The 17531-nt window shown below is 55.9% G+C and overlaps 1 protein-coding gene across 50 annotated transcripts in view; it reads left to right on the top strand.

The window, feature by feature from the left end:
- Positions 1 to 17483, top strand: part of Rbfox3 (RNA binding fox-1 homolog 3) — a 438563-nt gene extending 421080 nt beyond the window's left edge. For 7 of the 50 annotated variants that reach the window (XM_087571009.1, XM_087571005.1, XM_087571007.1 and 4 more), the window contains 10 exons: positions 911 to 1048; positions 2847 to 2900; positions 3731 to 3823; positions 5031 to 5091; positions 9140 to 9193; positions 9311 to 9443; positions 9999 to 10038; positions 11749 to 11816; positions 12864 to 12942; positions 16003 to 17483. In XM_087571009.1, coding sequence (XP_087427135.1) covers positions 911 to 1048; positions 2847 to 2900; positions 3731 to 3823; positions 5031 to 5091; positions 9140 to 9193; positions 9311 to 9443; positions 9999 to 10038; positions 11749 to 11816; positions 12864 to 12942; positions 16003 to 16005 — 723 coding nt within the window. In that variant the 3' untranslated portion in view covers positions 16006 to 17483. 50 annotated transcript variants of the gene reach the window in all.
- Positions 17484 to 17531: the final 48 nt, after the last annotated feature.

Raw genomic sequence — 17531 nt, 5'->3', positions numbered from 1 at the left:
CACTCACCGGCCAGTGCAGAGGAAGTGCTGGTCAGTTTGTATCAGGGGACGAAGCTGAGGGTGAGCCAGACTGAAGGCAAACCTCACTGAGGACATTTACACAGGCTGAGCGAGTGTTTAAGCATGCTGCCTCTGGGCTCCCAGTCCTCCTACATGAACTACAGGATGGTGGGCTTAAACTGAGTCCTTTCAAACTGCCTGCCAGCCAGTAAGGACAGTTAGTCAGTCTAAATGAGGACAGACTGTGTGAGGCTCGCCCTAATCATTAGAGCAATCCCCCGGGGGTTCTGACGGACACAGAATGGCCAGATAAGAAGGAGCCTTGGGAATACATGGACTGATATAGCAGCACCCTGCAGACAACCATACCCAGGGAGCCAGTTGTGAAACCAACCCGAGTGTGACAACAGAAGGCCCCCCACTCCCAGAACGTCTTTGAGAGCAATGGCAGTCTGGGGCTAAGAGGCCATGGAGGGTGGAACTCGGTAGAGAGTTTTGTGCTGAGGGAGCTCATAGCAGACCCAGCCAAGGACCACTTAACCTGGTCTGGCAGGAGAAATGTGGTTCATCAGGACGGCAAAGGCTTGAAGGTGGGGCCTCCGGTTGCCCTATGAACCTTGAGAATTGTGTACCCAGCTTTTATTGGGATCGCTGGCCCAGGGTGGGAAAAGCAGGGTTGGAGGGAATGAGTGGACCCCCACAGTCATCTACAGGAAACGGGTGAGCCCACACAGTGTGCAGGGAACAGGTAAGCCCTCACAGTGTGCAGGGAACGGGTGAGCCCACACTGTGTGCAGGGAACAGGTGAGGCCACACAGTGTGCTGGAACGGGTGAGCCCTCACAGTGTGCAGGGAACGGGCGGCCCACACTCTGTGCAGGACTACCTTACCACTAGTCTTCTTTCCACAGCAGGCAGATGAAGCAGCACAGACAGATAGCCAGCAACTCCACCCTTCCGACCCCACGGAGAAGCAGCAGCCCAAACGACTACATGTCTCCAACATCCCCTTCCGGTTCAGGGACCCCGACCTGCGGCAAATGTTCGGGGTGAGTGTGCACACCCCACCCCGCCATTGCAGAAGTCTCCCCAGAGGACTCCCAGCCCTGATTCCTTAGCAGGGCACAATGGGGGTTACCTAAGCTGAGAGTAGGGGGTTGATGAAGTCTGCCTATTAAGATTCAAGTGATCACCTGGTCCTCTGCCAGAAATCTGCACACTACCCCCCTGCAGCCTTTTCCCAAAGGGGCCACAGAGTCCCCTCCGGCTCTCCAAAGCCTACCTGGAGGCAGATTACTGCTTCACAGCAAAAAGTACCTGGAAGGACAGCCCAGCCTCCTGGCCTTACACAGCCTCAGCCTTGCCTGTGTGTCTGACAAGACTCCCCTCTTCCTGGCTCCCCAGGAGGCATCTTGCAAATACAACAGATTAGAACCAAGAAGGCAGTGGTTCCCTTCCCAGGTGCTCTGGGTGTTGCCCTAGATTTTGCACTGCTGGGCTCCAGTCAGGGCAACCCCACCACTAGGCTGCCCTGGAGGCTTACTTCAGACCCGAGCACCAGGTCAAGGTCTGGTGTCCACGGGAGGTGGGGCTACCATAAAGAAGAAGGCTGGGGTGGAGGAACGTGGTACAGCTCCCTGAGCTCCTGCTCTGGCTACAGAGAACGATGTAGCCTGCCTCTGCTCCTTCTCTCTCTCTCCATCCTTGCTCTGCCTAGCATTGGCTCCCTCTAATCCACAAGAGGCACCCTGGACCCTGAGTAATCCTCAACCCTCTCTTCAGTCTTTCTCACACAGTGGTGCCTCTGAGCAGCCCTGTGTCACCCTAGAATTGCACCCCGATCTTGGGGTGGGTTTCACTACGTCAGTGAACCTTCAGATGATGAGGTTATCATGCCCTCTTATTCAGAGCACTCTGAGCCTGGGTGCCTTAAGTTAAGCGGTTGATGCTAGGTAATCACTGGCTTAATGTTCAACCTGCTCTTAACTCACAGGGTCCTAGCGGAGCCCAAGTGTACTGTTTCTGGGTTCTAGAACTAGGTAAAGGGTTCCCCTCCTCTCAGTACCTGCAGATAAGGGCCCTATAGCTACCTGGCCCTCCAGGCCCTCTTGCCCTGTCTCAGGAATGTGTAAGATGAGGGGAGCCCTCATCAGCTGCTGGCCCAGGAGGCTACGGGATAAGGATCTTGCTGGTATTGTTTGGAGATACGGGTCTCGCATACCACTGAGGGAGGGAGATAAGACTGATCATGGAGACTACAAGCTGGCCAGAGGGCCGGAAGGGATGGGCCAGAGCCAGAACCCTGTATTCTGGCAGGAAACCTGGGACCCAACACACAAGTCCCAGGGGCCAGTGTATCAGGATCCTTCTCCCTCCCCCACCCCCCGGCTCCGCCCACCTAGTCCTAACCCCGGCCTTCCGGGTCCCATTACTCCAACATCTTCCTTCAGCTTGCCAGCTTCCACTCTCTTCCCCATGTCAGAGGGGCCTGAAGCTTCCTCCCAATCAAGGGTCCTGATCTGTCATATCTACTGCCGTTTCCCAGCCCCAGCTCATTACCTTCCCCTCTCCACACGCCTATTCTGGAAAAGGCCTGTCTGTCAGCAGATTGAGGTTAGCTCTAACACCTTGGGCATTCCATCCCAAGGCCAAGGCCAAGGCCCAAGGGGATCCCGGTGCAATGACGCATGGCCCTTAAGAAAAGCAAAAGCCTCCAGAGGAAGAGGGGGAGGGCGTCCCTGGGGTCCTCTTTATCTAAGCCTGGTGGCGTCTTGGGAGTGAATGGGTAAGGCTACGCTGTCATAACCTCTTTCTCCTGTCTTCCACCCCTCCTCTCTATCTCTGCAGCAATTCGGGAAAATTTTAGACGTGGAGATCATTTTTAACGAGCGGGGCTCCAAGGTGGGTGCCGCACAGAGGCCGCCACCATTACAGCGCGCCGGCTGTAGGTCCCGCCAGGCTAACGTGTGAAATGTGCGTTTCCTTCCTGGAGAGCTTCGCGCCCGCTCGCTCGCTCGCCCGCCCGCCCGAGGACCCCTGAGCCACACGGGTGCTTGTACTCCCTGCTCTTCTGCCCCCGCCCCCAGCTGTCTGTCGTTGCTGCCAGGCTGCTTCTCCTCTTTTGAGCTGCCAGGACCTCCTGCTTGCATCCCAGAGCCCCCCAGCCCCGGCCCCGGGCCTGGGTCCCCAAGCCCATCCATCCACTCACCCTTAGAGCCAGGAGGCTTGTGGGAGGGGCTACAGGTTCTGTAGATCGGGAGGGCACCCAGCAAAGATAAGCTCCGCTCCCCTCTCCAGGAAGACACACACACACAACCTGGGCTCCCAGAGCAAAGGTGGGGAGGACTGTTTCCCCACGGAGCCCAGCCTCAGCCTAGGAGGACTGTTTCCCCACGGAGCCCAGCCTCAGCCTCTCACCCCAAGGTCGGGTTACAGTAGCAGGCACGGCCCCCCTGGCCAGGTTAGCATCTCTTTGGCCCGTCTTCCTGGGAGGTGTCCCACATGGTGAGTGCGGGCTGGTCTCAGGCTGGGCTACCAGCTGCCCATGCCTGGGGCCACCCCTGCCCCCCAGTACGATCTCCTAGTGCTGGCACCAAGACAGACTTCTGACACTGGGGGCTGTCCTTCACTCACCTGACTTGCCCCCTCTCTCTCCCTCCCTCCACCCCTCCCCCACCTTTCCTTCCCTCTTCTCATCCTGTCTTCTCCTGTCTGTCCTCCTCTGCTCACAGGGTTTTGGGTTTGTAACTTTTGAAACTAGCTCAGATGCTGACCGAGCCCGGGAGAAGCTGAATGGGACGATCGTAGAGGGACGGAAAATTGAGGTGCTCAGATAAGTGTGCGGCGTAGCAGGGCAGGGAGGTCATGGACAGCATGCCCCACCCCTGGGCCCCCCACCAGCCTGGTGGCTGCTGCCCACCCTACCAAGAGCCCGACAGAGGCCTCTGACTGGAGGAGGAGCTGTCCCAGAGGACGACCTCCCACAGTCATCTTTTGGCTGAGCCTAGCTCCTGTCAGCATGAGGCTCCGTGGAGGAGTCCCATCCCTACCCACACACAAAGGGGCCCCAGGAAACATGTGAGGCCAGGTGATCTCCAGCACTGTAGGCAGCCCTGCCTGTCCCAGGCAAAGAGGGTCCACTCCTCAGGCAGCCTCAGCTGCAGCCTTGTGGAATCTCAAAGCAGAGGTGAGGCTAGCAGTGAGCAGAGACGAGGGGGGTCACCCAGATACCCCACTTCTGCCCGTTTCCTCCCTGTTGATTCCTCAGCGTGGCTTTGGGGTCCAGAACTGGGCTCCCCCAGCATGCCTGAAGCAGAAGAGGCAACAGCTACAGAGGGGCCTACAACCATAGGAACTGAGGGGTTCTAAGATTCCTGACCCCGCTCACTGCCCAGGCCTCTCACAACAGGCTCACGCAGTCTCACACAGTACAGAGGAGGATATGGCCCAGACCTCTTCCTCAGGCACTGCCTGACCCACTCCTGCCTCCCTCGCTTCCACAGGGGCCACCTCTGTCTTCTGTGTCACTGCCCCACCCCCACCACTCCCAGGCAACCTGGGCAGGCCTTACCTGTCTGGAAAGCAGGACCCAGTCCCTGGGTCTGCCTTTCTCATGCTTCCCTCACACACCTTGTCCCCCCAGTGGCCCCACCCTTAAATTCTATGCTACAGAGAGTGGTCAGAGACCCTGCCCTGGGAAACCGGATGCTTGTTCAATGGTGGTTGGAATGTTGATCTGGAACACACATAGCCTTAGCAGTTACCTGGAAGAGAGTACCCTGGAACCTGGCCTGCCAGCCAGCCTGGGGCTATCTCAGAGGGCCTCAGCGTACCAGTAGTGTTGGGCTCTCCTGATTGGAACTGCTTCATGTAAAGCACTAGCGTGAGCACAGGTCCTGGGCCCAGCTAGAAACAGCTTAGGAGCCTCGGTGGCCTTCCTTCCCAAAGGCCACACCCCAAGGGTAAGGCCAGGGTGGCTGAGGGCCTACTATGAGGCTGACGCGCTCACCCTTCCTCTCTATCTCCGGACAGGTCAATAATGCCACGGCCCGGGTCATGACCAATAAGAAGCCTGGGAACCCATATGCCAATGGTAAGAGCGCAAGTTTTCCCAGCATGCTTTAGGGGCTGGGGCAGAACCTGGGGAAACTGAGGCAGCAAAAGGCCAGCCTTCCTGTGTGCTCAGTCATTATCCCTACCTGGTATCCCAGATTTCCCACGTCTGTCCTGTCAGAGAGGCATGGCCAGCTAAGAGGGACACCTGGGGTCACCCTCCCCACTCGCATAATAGCCGGTGTCTCCAGTCAGAGCCCCTGAGTTTTTCCAAATGTCAACACCTCTCAGCGGCCATACAGACAGGCAACAAGTGTGATGCTGGGAGAGAAGAGTCGAGGGTAGAGGGCTCTGTGGTCTGGTGTGTTGTCCTCATTCTCGCAATACCCGTACACAGGACAGGCGAGGAGGGTCCAGGGGCCTCAGTCAAACTTCCAGCACCTCTGAACCCCAGTCTTTGCATCCGAAAAGAGGAATCTTGGGGGGTGAGGATATGGTGCAGTTGGTAACTTGCCTGTAGACAACACAGTGACCCACCATTGCATGGAGGGAGGAGGGAACCCATCTCAGCTGCCCTTGTCCTTAGAGATGGTTTTCTGCAGAGGTGGGTGAATTTCTAGTGCCAAGAGTCTGAGGCAACAGAATGGGCAGAGCTGGTGCACAGTCAGGCAGAGATCAGGTGATACAATGTATTCATTGGGGTTCCTCTTGCTACATTAAATATCTACGACCAAGAACAACTTGAGGAAGAAAGGGTTTATTTGACTGATCACAGTCTATGGCTGCGGGAAGTCAAGGCAGAGATTCAAGCAGGAATCTGGAGGGAGGAGCTGAAGCAGAGGCCATGGGGGAGTGCTGCTTACTGGCTTGCTCAGCCTGGCTTATTCAGCCTGCTTTCTCATACTGTCCAGGACCACCTCCTGCCTGGGGTGGTGCCACTCACAGTGAGCTGGGCCCTTCCACATCAAGAATTAATCACGAAAAATGTCCCACAGGCTGATGTGATGGGGTCATTTTCTCACTTAAGGTTGCCTCTTCCCAGATGATTGCAGACTGTGTCAAGTCAGGGGAGGGAGCTTGGGGGGCAGGAAACCTGCTAACTAGAACAGATGGGGACTCTGGCCAGTTCCAGCTTAGAACTGAGTGCCAACAATTTCCTCTCCCCACTTTTGCAAGGAATTGGTTCTCCAAGTTCTGAGAACGTGAAGGTGCCCTGGATTTACCAGAGTCCCTTGCATGTCATGGTTAGCGGCTGGCTGCTAACTGGTGACTAGCGTAGGAGGTAAAAGGGTAAGCTTGAGGCGGACAGGATGTGGGATGTGTGGGCAATGTGACTGAGGAGTGGTCACTGTGGGGGAAGCCCTCACGAGAGTGAAGGACGTGCCGTGCCTGACCCCTCAGCATCCCAGTCAGCCACTACATCTTCACCCCATTGATAAAACCCTGTTCTTTAAGAGCTGGGTGTTCTAGTGGCCTGAGAACTCGAGCCTGGACCGTGCGGTGTGCCTGAGTCACAGGCTCCTGGTTCTGTAACCTGGAGTAAATGGACACAATGATCTAGCCAATGTGGACATCTGCAACATGAGAGCCACGGGCATCTCAAACAACCTTCCGGACCCTAGATTAGGTCCTAGGAGCAGTCATGGTATCCACTAGAAAGTCTGCCTCCAAGGTCAGCCACCCATGCTGAGGAGACCCGCTCTGGCACGGGGGGGGGGGGGGAGACCTGTGGGACGTACAGCTAGAGCCCCCTTTGCACTCTTCCCTCTGAGAAGAACCACAGTTTGAAGAATGCTTGCACAGGATAAACCCAGCCCCAGTCAGCATTGTTTCTGGCTGGCTCCTCAGGGTACTGATGCTGAAGTGAGAGAGGCAGGAAGCTCTGCTCATCCCTCTGTAGGAGATTTGTGCTCCAGAGCCTCCATTTGCCAAGCAAGAGTCGGGGCGCTTCAGAGGGACAGCCCTGGGCTCGCTGTGGCACGGCCAGGAGGGGGCATCGGCTCGTGAGAACTTTAACTCTGAGTACTCTGAAGTTCATTATTGGGGGCTTGGGGTCCCCAGGGCAGGAAGCAAGCTCCCCATGTTTTACCTGGTGCCCTACCTGCAGGAATGGCCTTCCAGGTGGGTCCTCAGGTTGCCTCTGTTAACCTGTGGGGTTCAACTGAAGCACAGCCAGCAAGCAAGTAGACATTCTCAGACAGCCAGAACAGACAGGCCAAAGTGCCCAGGGCCCCTGAAACAGGATGCAACCCCTGACTCTCCTCTTCCCTAGGGAAGGTGGGACCCAGCCCAGCCCCAAGGCTTTGCTCTGATGAGATCTTAGAGGACATCTTAGGGTAGACGTCCCAGATTTCCTCCCTACTAGCCTTAGCTATGTGGAAGATTCCAGATTAGACACAAGGTGGGATGCTAGCAGACTGAGGGTGGTGAAGGATAGATGTCACCTGTTACCTGTCCTCCCGTGGGGCTTCCGGGTACAGTCTGCTACAGTCCATTGCCACCCTCTTGCCGACTGGCCAGTGGCTCGGGCATGCATGCAACGAGATGACCAGAGTGAAGGAGGAGGGTGAGCTAATCCTTCTCCAGCTACCGTCTGACCTGTGCGGAGTCCACTGCGATCCAGCTGGCCTCTACCTCTGCAGGCCCCAGGGATCCGGGCTTTGCTCCCAAGTCCCAGTTGGGAAGAGGTCTGCCCACCTGCAAGAAGGGACAGGCAGGAGTGCAGAGTCCCGGGGAGAAACCAATCACACACACACACACACACACACACACACACACACACACAAACACACATAAATACACACACATATACACATACAGACACACACACAGACATACCATACACACACACACATGCACACACACATATACACAAAAACACACATGAACACACACACACATACAGAAACACATATACATACACACACACACACACACACACACATTGCCAGTCTGTCTCCGAGTGTGAAACGGGGGGGGGGTTGTAACACCTGCCCTGGTGCATAATGAGTCCCTCAGGAGTTAGTACAGTATTTATGGTACACAAGACCTATCAACCACCATTCTTCTTCTTTTAACATTTTTTAAAAAGAGTTATTTATTATTTATTTCATGTATGTGAGTAGACTGTCGCTGTCTTCAGACGCACCAGAAGAAGGCATCAGATCCTATTACAGATGGTTGTGAGCCACCATGTGGTTGCTGGGAATTGAACTCAGAACCTCTGGAAGAGCAGTCAGTGCTCTTAACCACTGAGCCATCTCTCCAGCCCCCTTCTTTTAACATTTTATTTAGTGGGGTGTGTGTGTGTGTGTGTGTGTGTGTGTGTGTGTGTGTGTGTGTCTGTGTCTGTGTCTGTGTGTATGTGTCTGTGTCTGTGTCTGTGTGTGTGTGTGTGTGTGTGTGTGTGTGTGTGTGTGTAAGTATATCATAGTATGTATGGAGATCAGAGAATAACTTGCAAGAGTTGCTTCTCTCCTTCCACCACGTAGGCCCAGGGATTTGAACTCTGGTCACCAGATTTAGTGGCAAGCTCCTTTACTCACCGAGCCATCTTGCTGACCCTGTCACTATTCTTCTCTTCAATCCAATGGCCTTCCTCCCCTCTTCCCCAGCAACCCAACAGAAAGACTTGGGATGAGAGTGCAGAGGGTGGGACCCATCACTCAGGGAAGAGAGAGCCCCAGGAACCTCAGGGCAGCAGGGAGATTTCGGGCAGGAGGTGAATCCTTTGTCCCAGCCCTGGATACAGATGTTTTCAAGTTGTCTCTCCCCTTTCCCTTGTACTCCAAGCTTCTGATGCCCCGGGACAAGGGTGCCCAGGAGCAAGCTGGGGGAAGTCACAGTGCAGGGAGAACCTAAGAACACCAGAGTAGGGTTGCTGGCTGTTCCTCCTGTAACAGGTGGCTGTAGATGGGGAGGGGGACCCAGGTCAATGGCCCACCTTCTCCGCCCATTCCTGGATGGGGTCCTACCATTTGCAGAGGTGTCCCTGTAGGCCTACCTACCTGCTGCCTTTGGAGGTCCCAGGCATAAGGAGAGGCGGCAATGTGTGTGGGAGGCCAGCGGTTGTGTTCTTTTTGTTCTAGGCTGGAAGCTAAACCCTGTGGTAGGAGCAGTCTATGGGCCCGAATTCTATGCAGGTAATGCAGTGGGGAGGACAGGAACAGGTGGGATGGGGCGGGTGGGACAAGTGGGACTGTAAGCCTTGGCCCTCTCTTCGCTTCCCCTCTCCCACTCTCTTGTGCCCCTTTCTGCAGTGACCAGTTTCCCCTACCCCACCACGGGCACCGCCGTCGCCTATCGGGGTGCGCACCTGCGGGGCCGGGGCCGTGCTGTGTATAATACATTTCGAGCTGCACCACCTCCGCCCCCCATTCCAACTTACGGAGCGTGAGTACCCATTAGGGGAAGCTGAAGGAAAGTCAGGGTTCGTGGGAGGCAGCCCCAAGCAGTTAAGGGGGCTCAGCAGCCCTCCCAGGACTGTGGGGCAGGACAGATGGTGGGGACCTCAGAACCCAGAGCTGCAACTGCCTGTGTCATCAGTACTCCAGCATGGGGGACACCTCCAGGGCTGGCTGGCCTCTGAGGGGCCATCAGCGCCATGTCATCTGAATGTTAAATGGGGCGTGTGCCTCCTGGGAGCTCTCTTTGGTCCCTTCCCTGGGGTCCTGCCCTCTACTGCTAAAGGGGACAGCTGCCTAGGGGGGAAGGGAGGACAGCAGCAGGAGCGGGCTGATGGGCCCCTGGGTTCTGGGAGAAAGGAGCTGACCAGCAAGGGTGTTACTCTATTGTTATACCAAACAGGGCACTGGAGCAAACGCTTGTTAAAATGCCAGTCCCGTGGGCGGGGCTGGCACCGTGCCCCCTCCCTCCTCAGCAGACACCGGAGCCGGCCTACCCCACCTCTCCAGCGTTCCCACCACTCTCTTGTCCGTTTGCTTCCAGGGTCGTGTATCAGGATGGATTTTATGGTGCTGAGATTTATGTAAGTGTAGCCCTGGGGAGGGAAAGGACAAGCCCAGCATATTCTGTTTTTGTCCATGAGAAGTCCGTCTGCCCTTACGCCCTGTGGACTCGGCGCTCATGCACCAGCGCACATAGGCCCATGGCATCTCTAGAGACGCCAGCACACCTCAGTTTGGGTACTCCATCCTTACCTCAGCCGTCGCTAATGGCTGCCCCAGGAGCCCTGTAAGCCTACGGCACCCTGTTCCTTGTGACAGGGGTTATATGAGGGACAGCCAGTGGCCCTCTCCCATTCCTAGCCGTACTAAGAGCACCATCTGAGAACACTCTTGCCTGATGTGGAGGCCCTGAGAGAGAACAGAGGCAGGCCTGAGGCGCTCATTCTCTCTGGGTGAGGTTCTATGCGTCCAACTCCCTTTGAAACTGTTCTCATCACTTTCTGTGGCTCTGACACCTCTGTGAGCGTCCCACAGAACAAACCTGACTGTGCCTTGGCCCTGGGCAGCTCTCTGTAGCTAACTCTCCACTGCCCAAGGCTAAGGCATTGTCTGAACGAATCCCTTCCAGGGCCCCTTCATCCTTCCTGGTATTCCAGACTGTCCAGAATCACCTGTGGGTTTCCTATGACTGTCAGCGTTCAAGATGTGGCTGGGCCGTGGGTGGGTCTGTGAGCACTTAGTGTGGGCCAGGAACAGCATGCTGCCAGAGATACAATCAGTGCCCATTACTATGCACTGAAATTACAAATGGCTTTGAGGAAGGGAGGAAGGAAGAAAGGAGGGAAGGAAGGAAGAAAGGAAGGAAGGAAAGAAGGAAGGAAAGGGGAAGAGAGGAAGGAAAGAGGAAGAGAGGAAGGAAGGGACAAAGGAAGGAAGGAGGAAGGAAGGGAGGAAGGAAAGGGGAAGGGAGGAAGGAAAGGGGAAGGGAGGAAGGAAAGGGGAAGGGAAGAAGGAAAGGGGAAGGGAGGAAGGGAGGAAGGAAAGGGGAAGGGAGGAAGGAAGGAAGGAAAGGGGAAGGGAGGAAGGAAAGGGGAAGGGAGGAAGGGAAGAGAGGAAGGAAGGGACAAAGGAAGGAAGGGAGGAAGGAAAGGGGAAGGAAGGAAGGAAGGAAAGAAGGAAGGAAAGGGGAAGGGAGGAAGGAAAGGGGAAGGGAGGAAGGAAGGAAGGAAGGAAGGAAGGAAGGAAGGAAGGAAAGGGGAAGGGAGGAAGGAAAGGGGAAGGGAGGAAGGAAAGGGGAAGGGAGGAAGGAAGGAAGGAAGGAAAGGGGAAGGGAGGAAGGAAAGGGGAAGGAAGGAAGGAAAGAAGGAAAGGGGAAGGGAGGAAGGAAAGGGGAAGGGAGGAAGGAAGGAAAGGGGAAGGGAGGAAGGAAATGGGAAGGGAGGAAGGAAGGAAGGAAGGAAGGAAAGGGGAAGGAAGGAAGGGGAAGGAAGGAAGGACGGAGAGTAGGAAGGAAGAAGGAAAGAAGGAACCGACAGCCCTACCTCATGTTGAATAGTCAAGTCCTCACACTCCCCCCCATCAGACCCATAGATCAGGTTCTTAGGACCCCCTAAGCTGCCCTACACCCAGGTGGGAGTGCAAGGCCTCCCAGGAGGCCTGAGGAGGTCTGCAGCCCCTCCTAAGGGCCTGGCCCTGCTGGGTCTGTGCTCTCCAGCATCTCTGGCTCTGCTTCAACAAGAGTGAGCCTCACTAAACCCGTGTGCCATCTCTCCTTCCCACCTCCCCTGCAGGGAGGCTATGCAGCTTACAGATATGCTCAGCCAGCAGCAGCAGCTGCCGCCGCAGCCTACAGTGACAGGTAAGGCTAGGAGCAGCAGGCTGCAGGGGCTCATGGAGGGTTCTTTGTGGGTTGGGTCCAGACAGACAGGAAGCCCCACCCACCACGGGACCTATGGGTGGAGGCCTGTGACTGGTGAGGGGAGGATCTGGAAAGGGAACAAATCCAGACTCAGCTCAGAGATCCATGAACCGAGCCCCTGACTGGTCACTTCCTTCTAGCCCGTGTAACAGATAGCACCTGATTCTCCAGACAGAGGTTTGATAGCTCTCAAGACCTCTTACAAGGAAAGCAATGGGATGCCTCCATTTGGCCTCTGGAAACAGCCCAGTTTATGTGTCTGGGAGCACCCAGCCCTTCTTCCAGTCAGCTGTGATCATGCCCAGGATTAAGTCTGTGCTGCCTTGTTTTGCTCAGGAGCCAGTCCTCGACCGAGACCAAGCCTAGTGCCTTTTCCCTTACACTTGGACCGGTAGCTTCAGAGTTCCCGTTCGGGCCATATCGTAGATCTGTCTACAGAAAGCTATCACACCTGTCCATGTGCCCTGGTGGCCTGGGAGCTGCTAGAATCCTCCAGTAGTTGGTGGGACCCTCCAACCCATGCCCTCCATACAGTATTGCTACCCCATCTTGTAAAATGTACGAGACATACATGGCCCAGGCCTGTCCTCTAAAGAACTTGTCACAGCACAGATCAAGTGAGCAGAAGGTCACCTAGGACAGGGTGCCACCTCTTGGGTCATAACGTTCCTGGTCCCCACCTCCATCTCTCTCTTCTTTCAAACCTTTTCCCCCCCAGATCTTAGCCCTTAGTTCTTGCTCAGGGCAGAGTCAAATGGATTTTCTAAGAACGACAGTCTCCACCCCTTGTCACTAATCAGAACGCATTGCTCCTAAGGAAGGGGTAGTCTGCTAAGTTCCAGAAACTTCCTTCCAAACAGGAAGGAAGGTCAGACAGCTGAGAGGGTGTCATGGGGGAGGGAGGGGGATTTCGGGAAGGAGGCTGGCCAGCTGGTGCCTGCTTCAGCCGCCCCTCTCCTGCACCCTCCCCTCCCTGCTCTTCCCTAGTTATGGTAGAGTCTATGCGGCTGCTGATCCCTACCATCATACCATCGGCCCCACAGCAACCTACAGCATCGGAACCATGGTAAGAAGAGCCTCCAGTAAGGAGGAGGAGATCCATCCCATAATGGGCGGGGCGAGGCTGCAGGGAGAGGCCGAGAGCTCTAGCCACTGCCTAGACTTGGGAAGAACTATTGAGAGGGAGGGACCAATCCTCCCTTGTGACCACACCTCTGGGAAGCATAAAGACCACTATCCCTGTCAAGGTTCCTCCATTCCCAGTATCAGGAGAGCAAAGGAAATCAGTACAGCCTCTCTGCAGGGGCTCCAGAGGCCTGGCAGTTTGGGCAAATGTAACCCATTCCTCCCTCCAGTGAAGTGCTTGAGTTGGTTAACCCCTCCAGGTTCCATTCTCACTTGGCAGGGGGCTAAACACAGCAACTCTCTCCCTCTCACCAAAACCTCTTCCCAGCCTGCCCCGGGGACACCGAGGATCTGGTCCCCAGCAGGGTGGGAGAGTCGGTGGGTTGGTGTGTCTGTGTGTGTGTGTATGTGTATGTATGTGTGTGTGTGCCCGGCCCCTCTGTGCCCACAGTCTGTGTCCAGTGAACACCTACTTCCTATGCCGCCCACACCCCCAGGGATGTTGTATGTTTTAAGCTTGGCATCCAGCATCAAAGATGAAAACATTGGGGGGGGGCAGTAAAGAAAGAGAGGGCTGAGAGGCAACATGGATCTTTTTTTTCCTACCTCCCTTGGTTTTGATTATTCCTTTGGAATTTTTGTCTTTGTTGATTTTTTTTTTAAAGGCCCAGACATCCTGAGCGGGCCTGAAGGGGCTCTAGCTAGGACGGTGCCACAACCACACAGGAAGAGAGCAGGGACTGGGCCCACAGACTGCCTGCAGAGCTCAGCCTCCAGACCGTGGCTAGCCAAAAACTGCTGCTGGCTCCCCGGGCACTCTTGTTTCCCTGTTTGTTTAATTTTTAATGCTACGGGGGCTTTCCCCAACATTTTGTTCCTGGATTTGCTCCCTTCTTCCCATCTCCCGCAAAACCTGGGGGTAGGGGTGGGAGACTCCACAGACCTCCCTGGCAGGACACAGAGGTGAACCTAGGGAGCTCTGGGAGGCTCAGGTGCAGGGTAGGAGCTGTGACCAGTAGGTGTGCCCTTCAGGCTCTAGTGGCCCCAGAGCTACAGCCTAGGAACCCTGTCAGGATTGTCCGGCAGCTACAAAGAGATCACATTTAGATGCTGTCCACCAGAGGGCACGGTGGGCTCAGTGTGCCCCAAGAAGGGGCACAGACAGAATAAAAGTCTGCAAGAGAGGGCCGGTTGTGGTGGCGCACACCGGTAGGATTTGCTGAAGGAGGCAGAGGCAGGAGGATCATGAGTTTGAGGCCAGCCTGGGCTACAAAAGTCAGCAAGAGAGGACCACCCCTCCCAGCCCCATGACCACCACCACAGAGGAACTAGGCCCCCTTGGTTGCCATGACAACCTGAAGCCCATCCTTCCCAAAGAAATACCGTTGGGGGAAAGAAGTCGGGATTTAGCTATTTCTTTCTTTCCCTTTTCCTTATTTTTTTTTTCCTTTTTGATTTTTCCTCCTGATGCCAAAAGACGGTACTGATTGGCTGTTTTTCATCTTTGATGTTGCAGGCTAGCCTCTGCCGAGGAGGGTACAGCCGCTTCACCCCCTACTAGCAAGAGACCCCCCTCACAGCATTCACACCACAGCTTATTCCAAACCAAACCCTACAGTCCCAACACCAGGCACAACCGCCCGGAGGACAGTGCGCCCCTCCCAGTCAGCGACCAGCAAGCTGACCCTCTGCGACTCTATAAAGTCCATAGATTTTTACCTCCAGCCAGCTGGTCTCCCCACCCCACCCATGCTGGTGTGTGTGTCTCTGACCCTGGTTTTCCTGTATGTCTGAACCTTGGTTTCCTATCTTGACGTTGTTGTACAAGCCACTTCAGGTATGGTATGCATACAGCGGGAGCCAGGCCGGGGGGACGGCATGGTGCCCTGTCAGGGCCGTGCCCACGCCTCAGGGCAGCATGGGCCCTCGGGGCTCCAGAAGTGCCAGGCCAAGCCTCCCTCAGAGTCACCTCAGCCAGCCCCTGCAGGCCTGGCCACCCCGGGTTTGATGGCTGACAGAGGAGCTCCAGGCCTAGCCAGTAGGATCCCCCCTAATGGGAGGGGCTTCTGCCCACCTTTCACAAGGAGTAGCTGCATCCCCAATCCAGGCTTCCACTCAACTGAAGTTAACATTTCTATTAAAGCTTACTAATGATCCTTCCTCTCCAAGTAGTCACACGCACACTGTTCTGTGTGCAGTACTGCCGTGGTCACCCTGGCTCTGGGATTCCTTACATACATGAACATGCCCCTGTCCCAAGGTTTACCCTGCATTGCCTGTGGATCTGGAGACCCTCCCTGAGTCTGACCACCTCCTTGGGCTCCTGTTGCTGATGGCTCTGAATATTTTTCCTTGACCTACAGAGCCACCCCACCCATCCCCAAGACCCAACAGACGGTTTATGGAGGTCCATTCCAGGAAAGAGAAGGGTTCAGTGGTCAGGCCAGGGACACAGTATCGGCTTCCTTCCTCTGGCCTCCCTGCAGCCACCCAAGCCTCGGTTAGCATGTGTGTGCCTCTGTGGCCTGTGGGGGCCTACCTAGCCCCACTGCCCAGAGTCCCAGGCTGAAGTCAGGCTGAAACCCTAGAAAACTAGCAGATGCTAATCCCTCCACTCTGGGGGTTCAGGGCCACAAGGTGACCCAAGCTGTAAGCCCCATCTAGCTCCTTTGTGAATAGAGCCCTGCTCTCTTGCCTCCACGTTTGCAGCTCTCCTCCGCCATACCCTGCCCTCTACTAGATCCAGACATTATCTGCCCCAGCTCTGCCCATCGCTAAGATATGGTCCTACTTTAGATCTGGCTTGTAGTGTGGTTCCAGAAGCTGTGGTGGGGATATGGGCAGGTTTGGGGGGTGTGTGGCCTCGGGGCAGGTTTAGGGGGAGGTGTGGCTTCAGGTCGGACCCCAGACCACAGTCACGTCCCCCCCCCAACCCCCCCCCCCCCGCACGCTGCAGCCACCCCTCGGAAACTGCAAGCCCTCCTTTCTGTTTCTGTTGTAGTGAAACCTTCCACCGTCTCCTTCTCGGATCATGAAGGGCAAAAACAAAAAAACAAAAAAAATCACAAAACAAAAAACAAAACAAAAAAAGATGTTAAGATCCAAGCAACAACAACAACAAAAAAAAAAATACCAACCAAACCAAGAGGCATCCAACCAAGTCCAAGTCCACGTCTGGCGTACACCCGCACCGAGGGAGCTCGTCCCCCAGGGGGCGCCGGAGAGTGGCTTTGCCTGGCTGGCGGTGCAGTGGGGACGCGGCCAGGCACTGGGGAAGACCTGAAGGGGAAACGTGGCCAGTGGGTGTGGGGCGGGGGGGCTCCGGTATCTATCCAGTCTTCCTTTCCCACCCTGCTCCCCAGATAGGGGGTTCCTAGGGTGGACCAGGCCCCTGAGAAGGAACGGCCAGCTGACTTGGGCTGCTGAGCCCTGAAGGGGCTGGAGCAGTTAGGGGCCAGCGGCTTATCACTCATCCCAGGTCTCCAGCCTGGCCTCATTGAATGTGCTGCCAGTGCCGTCAGCTATCCAACCAGCCGCCCTGGGTTCCAACTCCCGATGCAAAGGGCTGACACGGCTCCAGAATTCTGGGGCACCCCATGCTCCGCTCCCCTATGTGAGAAAGCTTCCGGCTACAGAGAACAAAGAAAGCCCAGCCAGTGGGGACGCAGTCCTCACGCTGTGAACGTGGACAGGTGGGCCCTCGGGCACAGTGTTGTTTGTTGTGGCAGCCTCCCAGAAGGAGGCGCTGTGGGCTCGAAGGCCAGCCTCAGCTGTCTGCTAGGACCCAGCCCTTCTTTCCACTCCATCTGTAGGCTCGGTTCTGCTGGGGAGTGGGGAATGAGACGGGCCAGCCCCAGGCTGCACCTCGAGGTTGGGAGCCAAGGTACTATGGGTCTGGAGGGCCACAGTCAGAGCAGGACCCATGGGAAAGACAAGGGATGGGGAAGGTCTGGGCTGGCCCTGCCACAATGGAGGCCGGCTGGGCTGCAGCCCATTTGCTCCCTGAGCAGGTGAAGTAAGGGAGTCAGAGGAAAGCAGCAGGCCCAGAGGATGGAACAGGGAAGAGGTATCGAGAAGCCCCTGGGCAAGGCAGGGATAGGTGGAGTAGGGTTAACAGCAAAAAATTAACAGAAACCAAGGCTCCCGACGCGGCACCACTGTCTCATGACACCTCGAAATAAATCACCTCACTTTCTATCCAGCATCAGCCACAGAAGCTATGGAAACGGAACCCTCCTTTTCTATTCCTGTTGTACATAGCCCCGCGCCTGCCTCCGGCTCTGTCCTCTGTACAGAGCCCCTTGCCTTCTGCTGTTTCGGACCCTTTTCCCGCAGCAGCTCGGACCCCTCCTCCCAGCCCCTCCCAGGACTGCAGCCGAGCCCCAGGCTTCCTTTCTTACCATTCTGTATGCTTCCACGGTGTGACCATTCAAATTAACAGTATTATTATTAAGATTAATAAAGATTTCTTTCTTCAAACCAGGAAGGCCCTTTCCGATTTAACAGTTCCCGGCACGGGGGGGGGGGGTT

This window comes from Rattus norvegicus, chromosome 10 (assembly GCF_021556685.1).
Source record: "Rattus norvegicus strain SHRSP/BbbUtx chromosome 10, alternate assembly SHRSP_T2T, whole genome shotgun sequence".
Taxonomy (NCBI): domain Eukaryota; kingdom Metazoa; phylum Chordata; class Mammalia; order Rodentia; family Muridae; genus Rattus; species Rattus norvegicus.
Note: the sequence above shows the minus strand (reverse complement) of the source record. Positions and strands in the feature narration are given on the sequence as shown.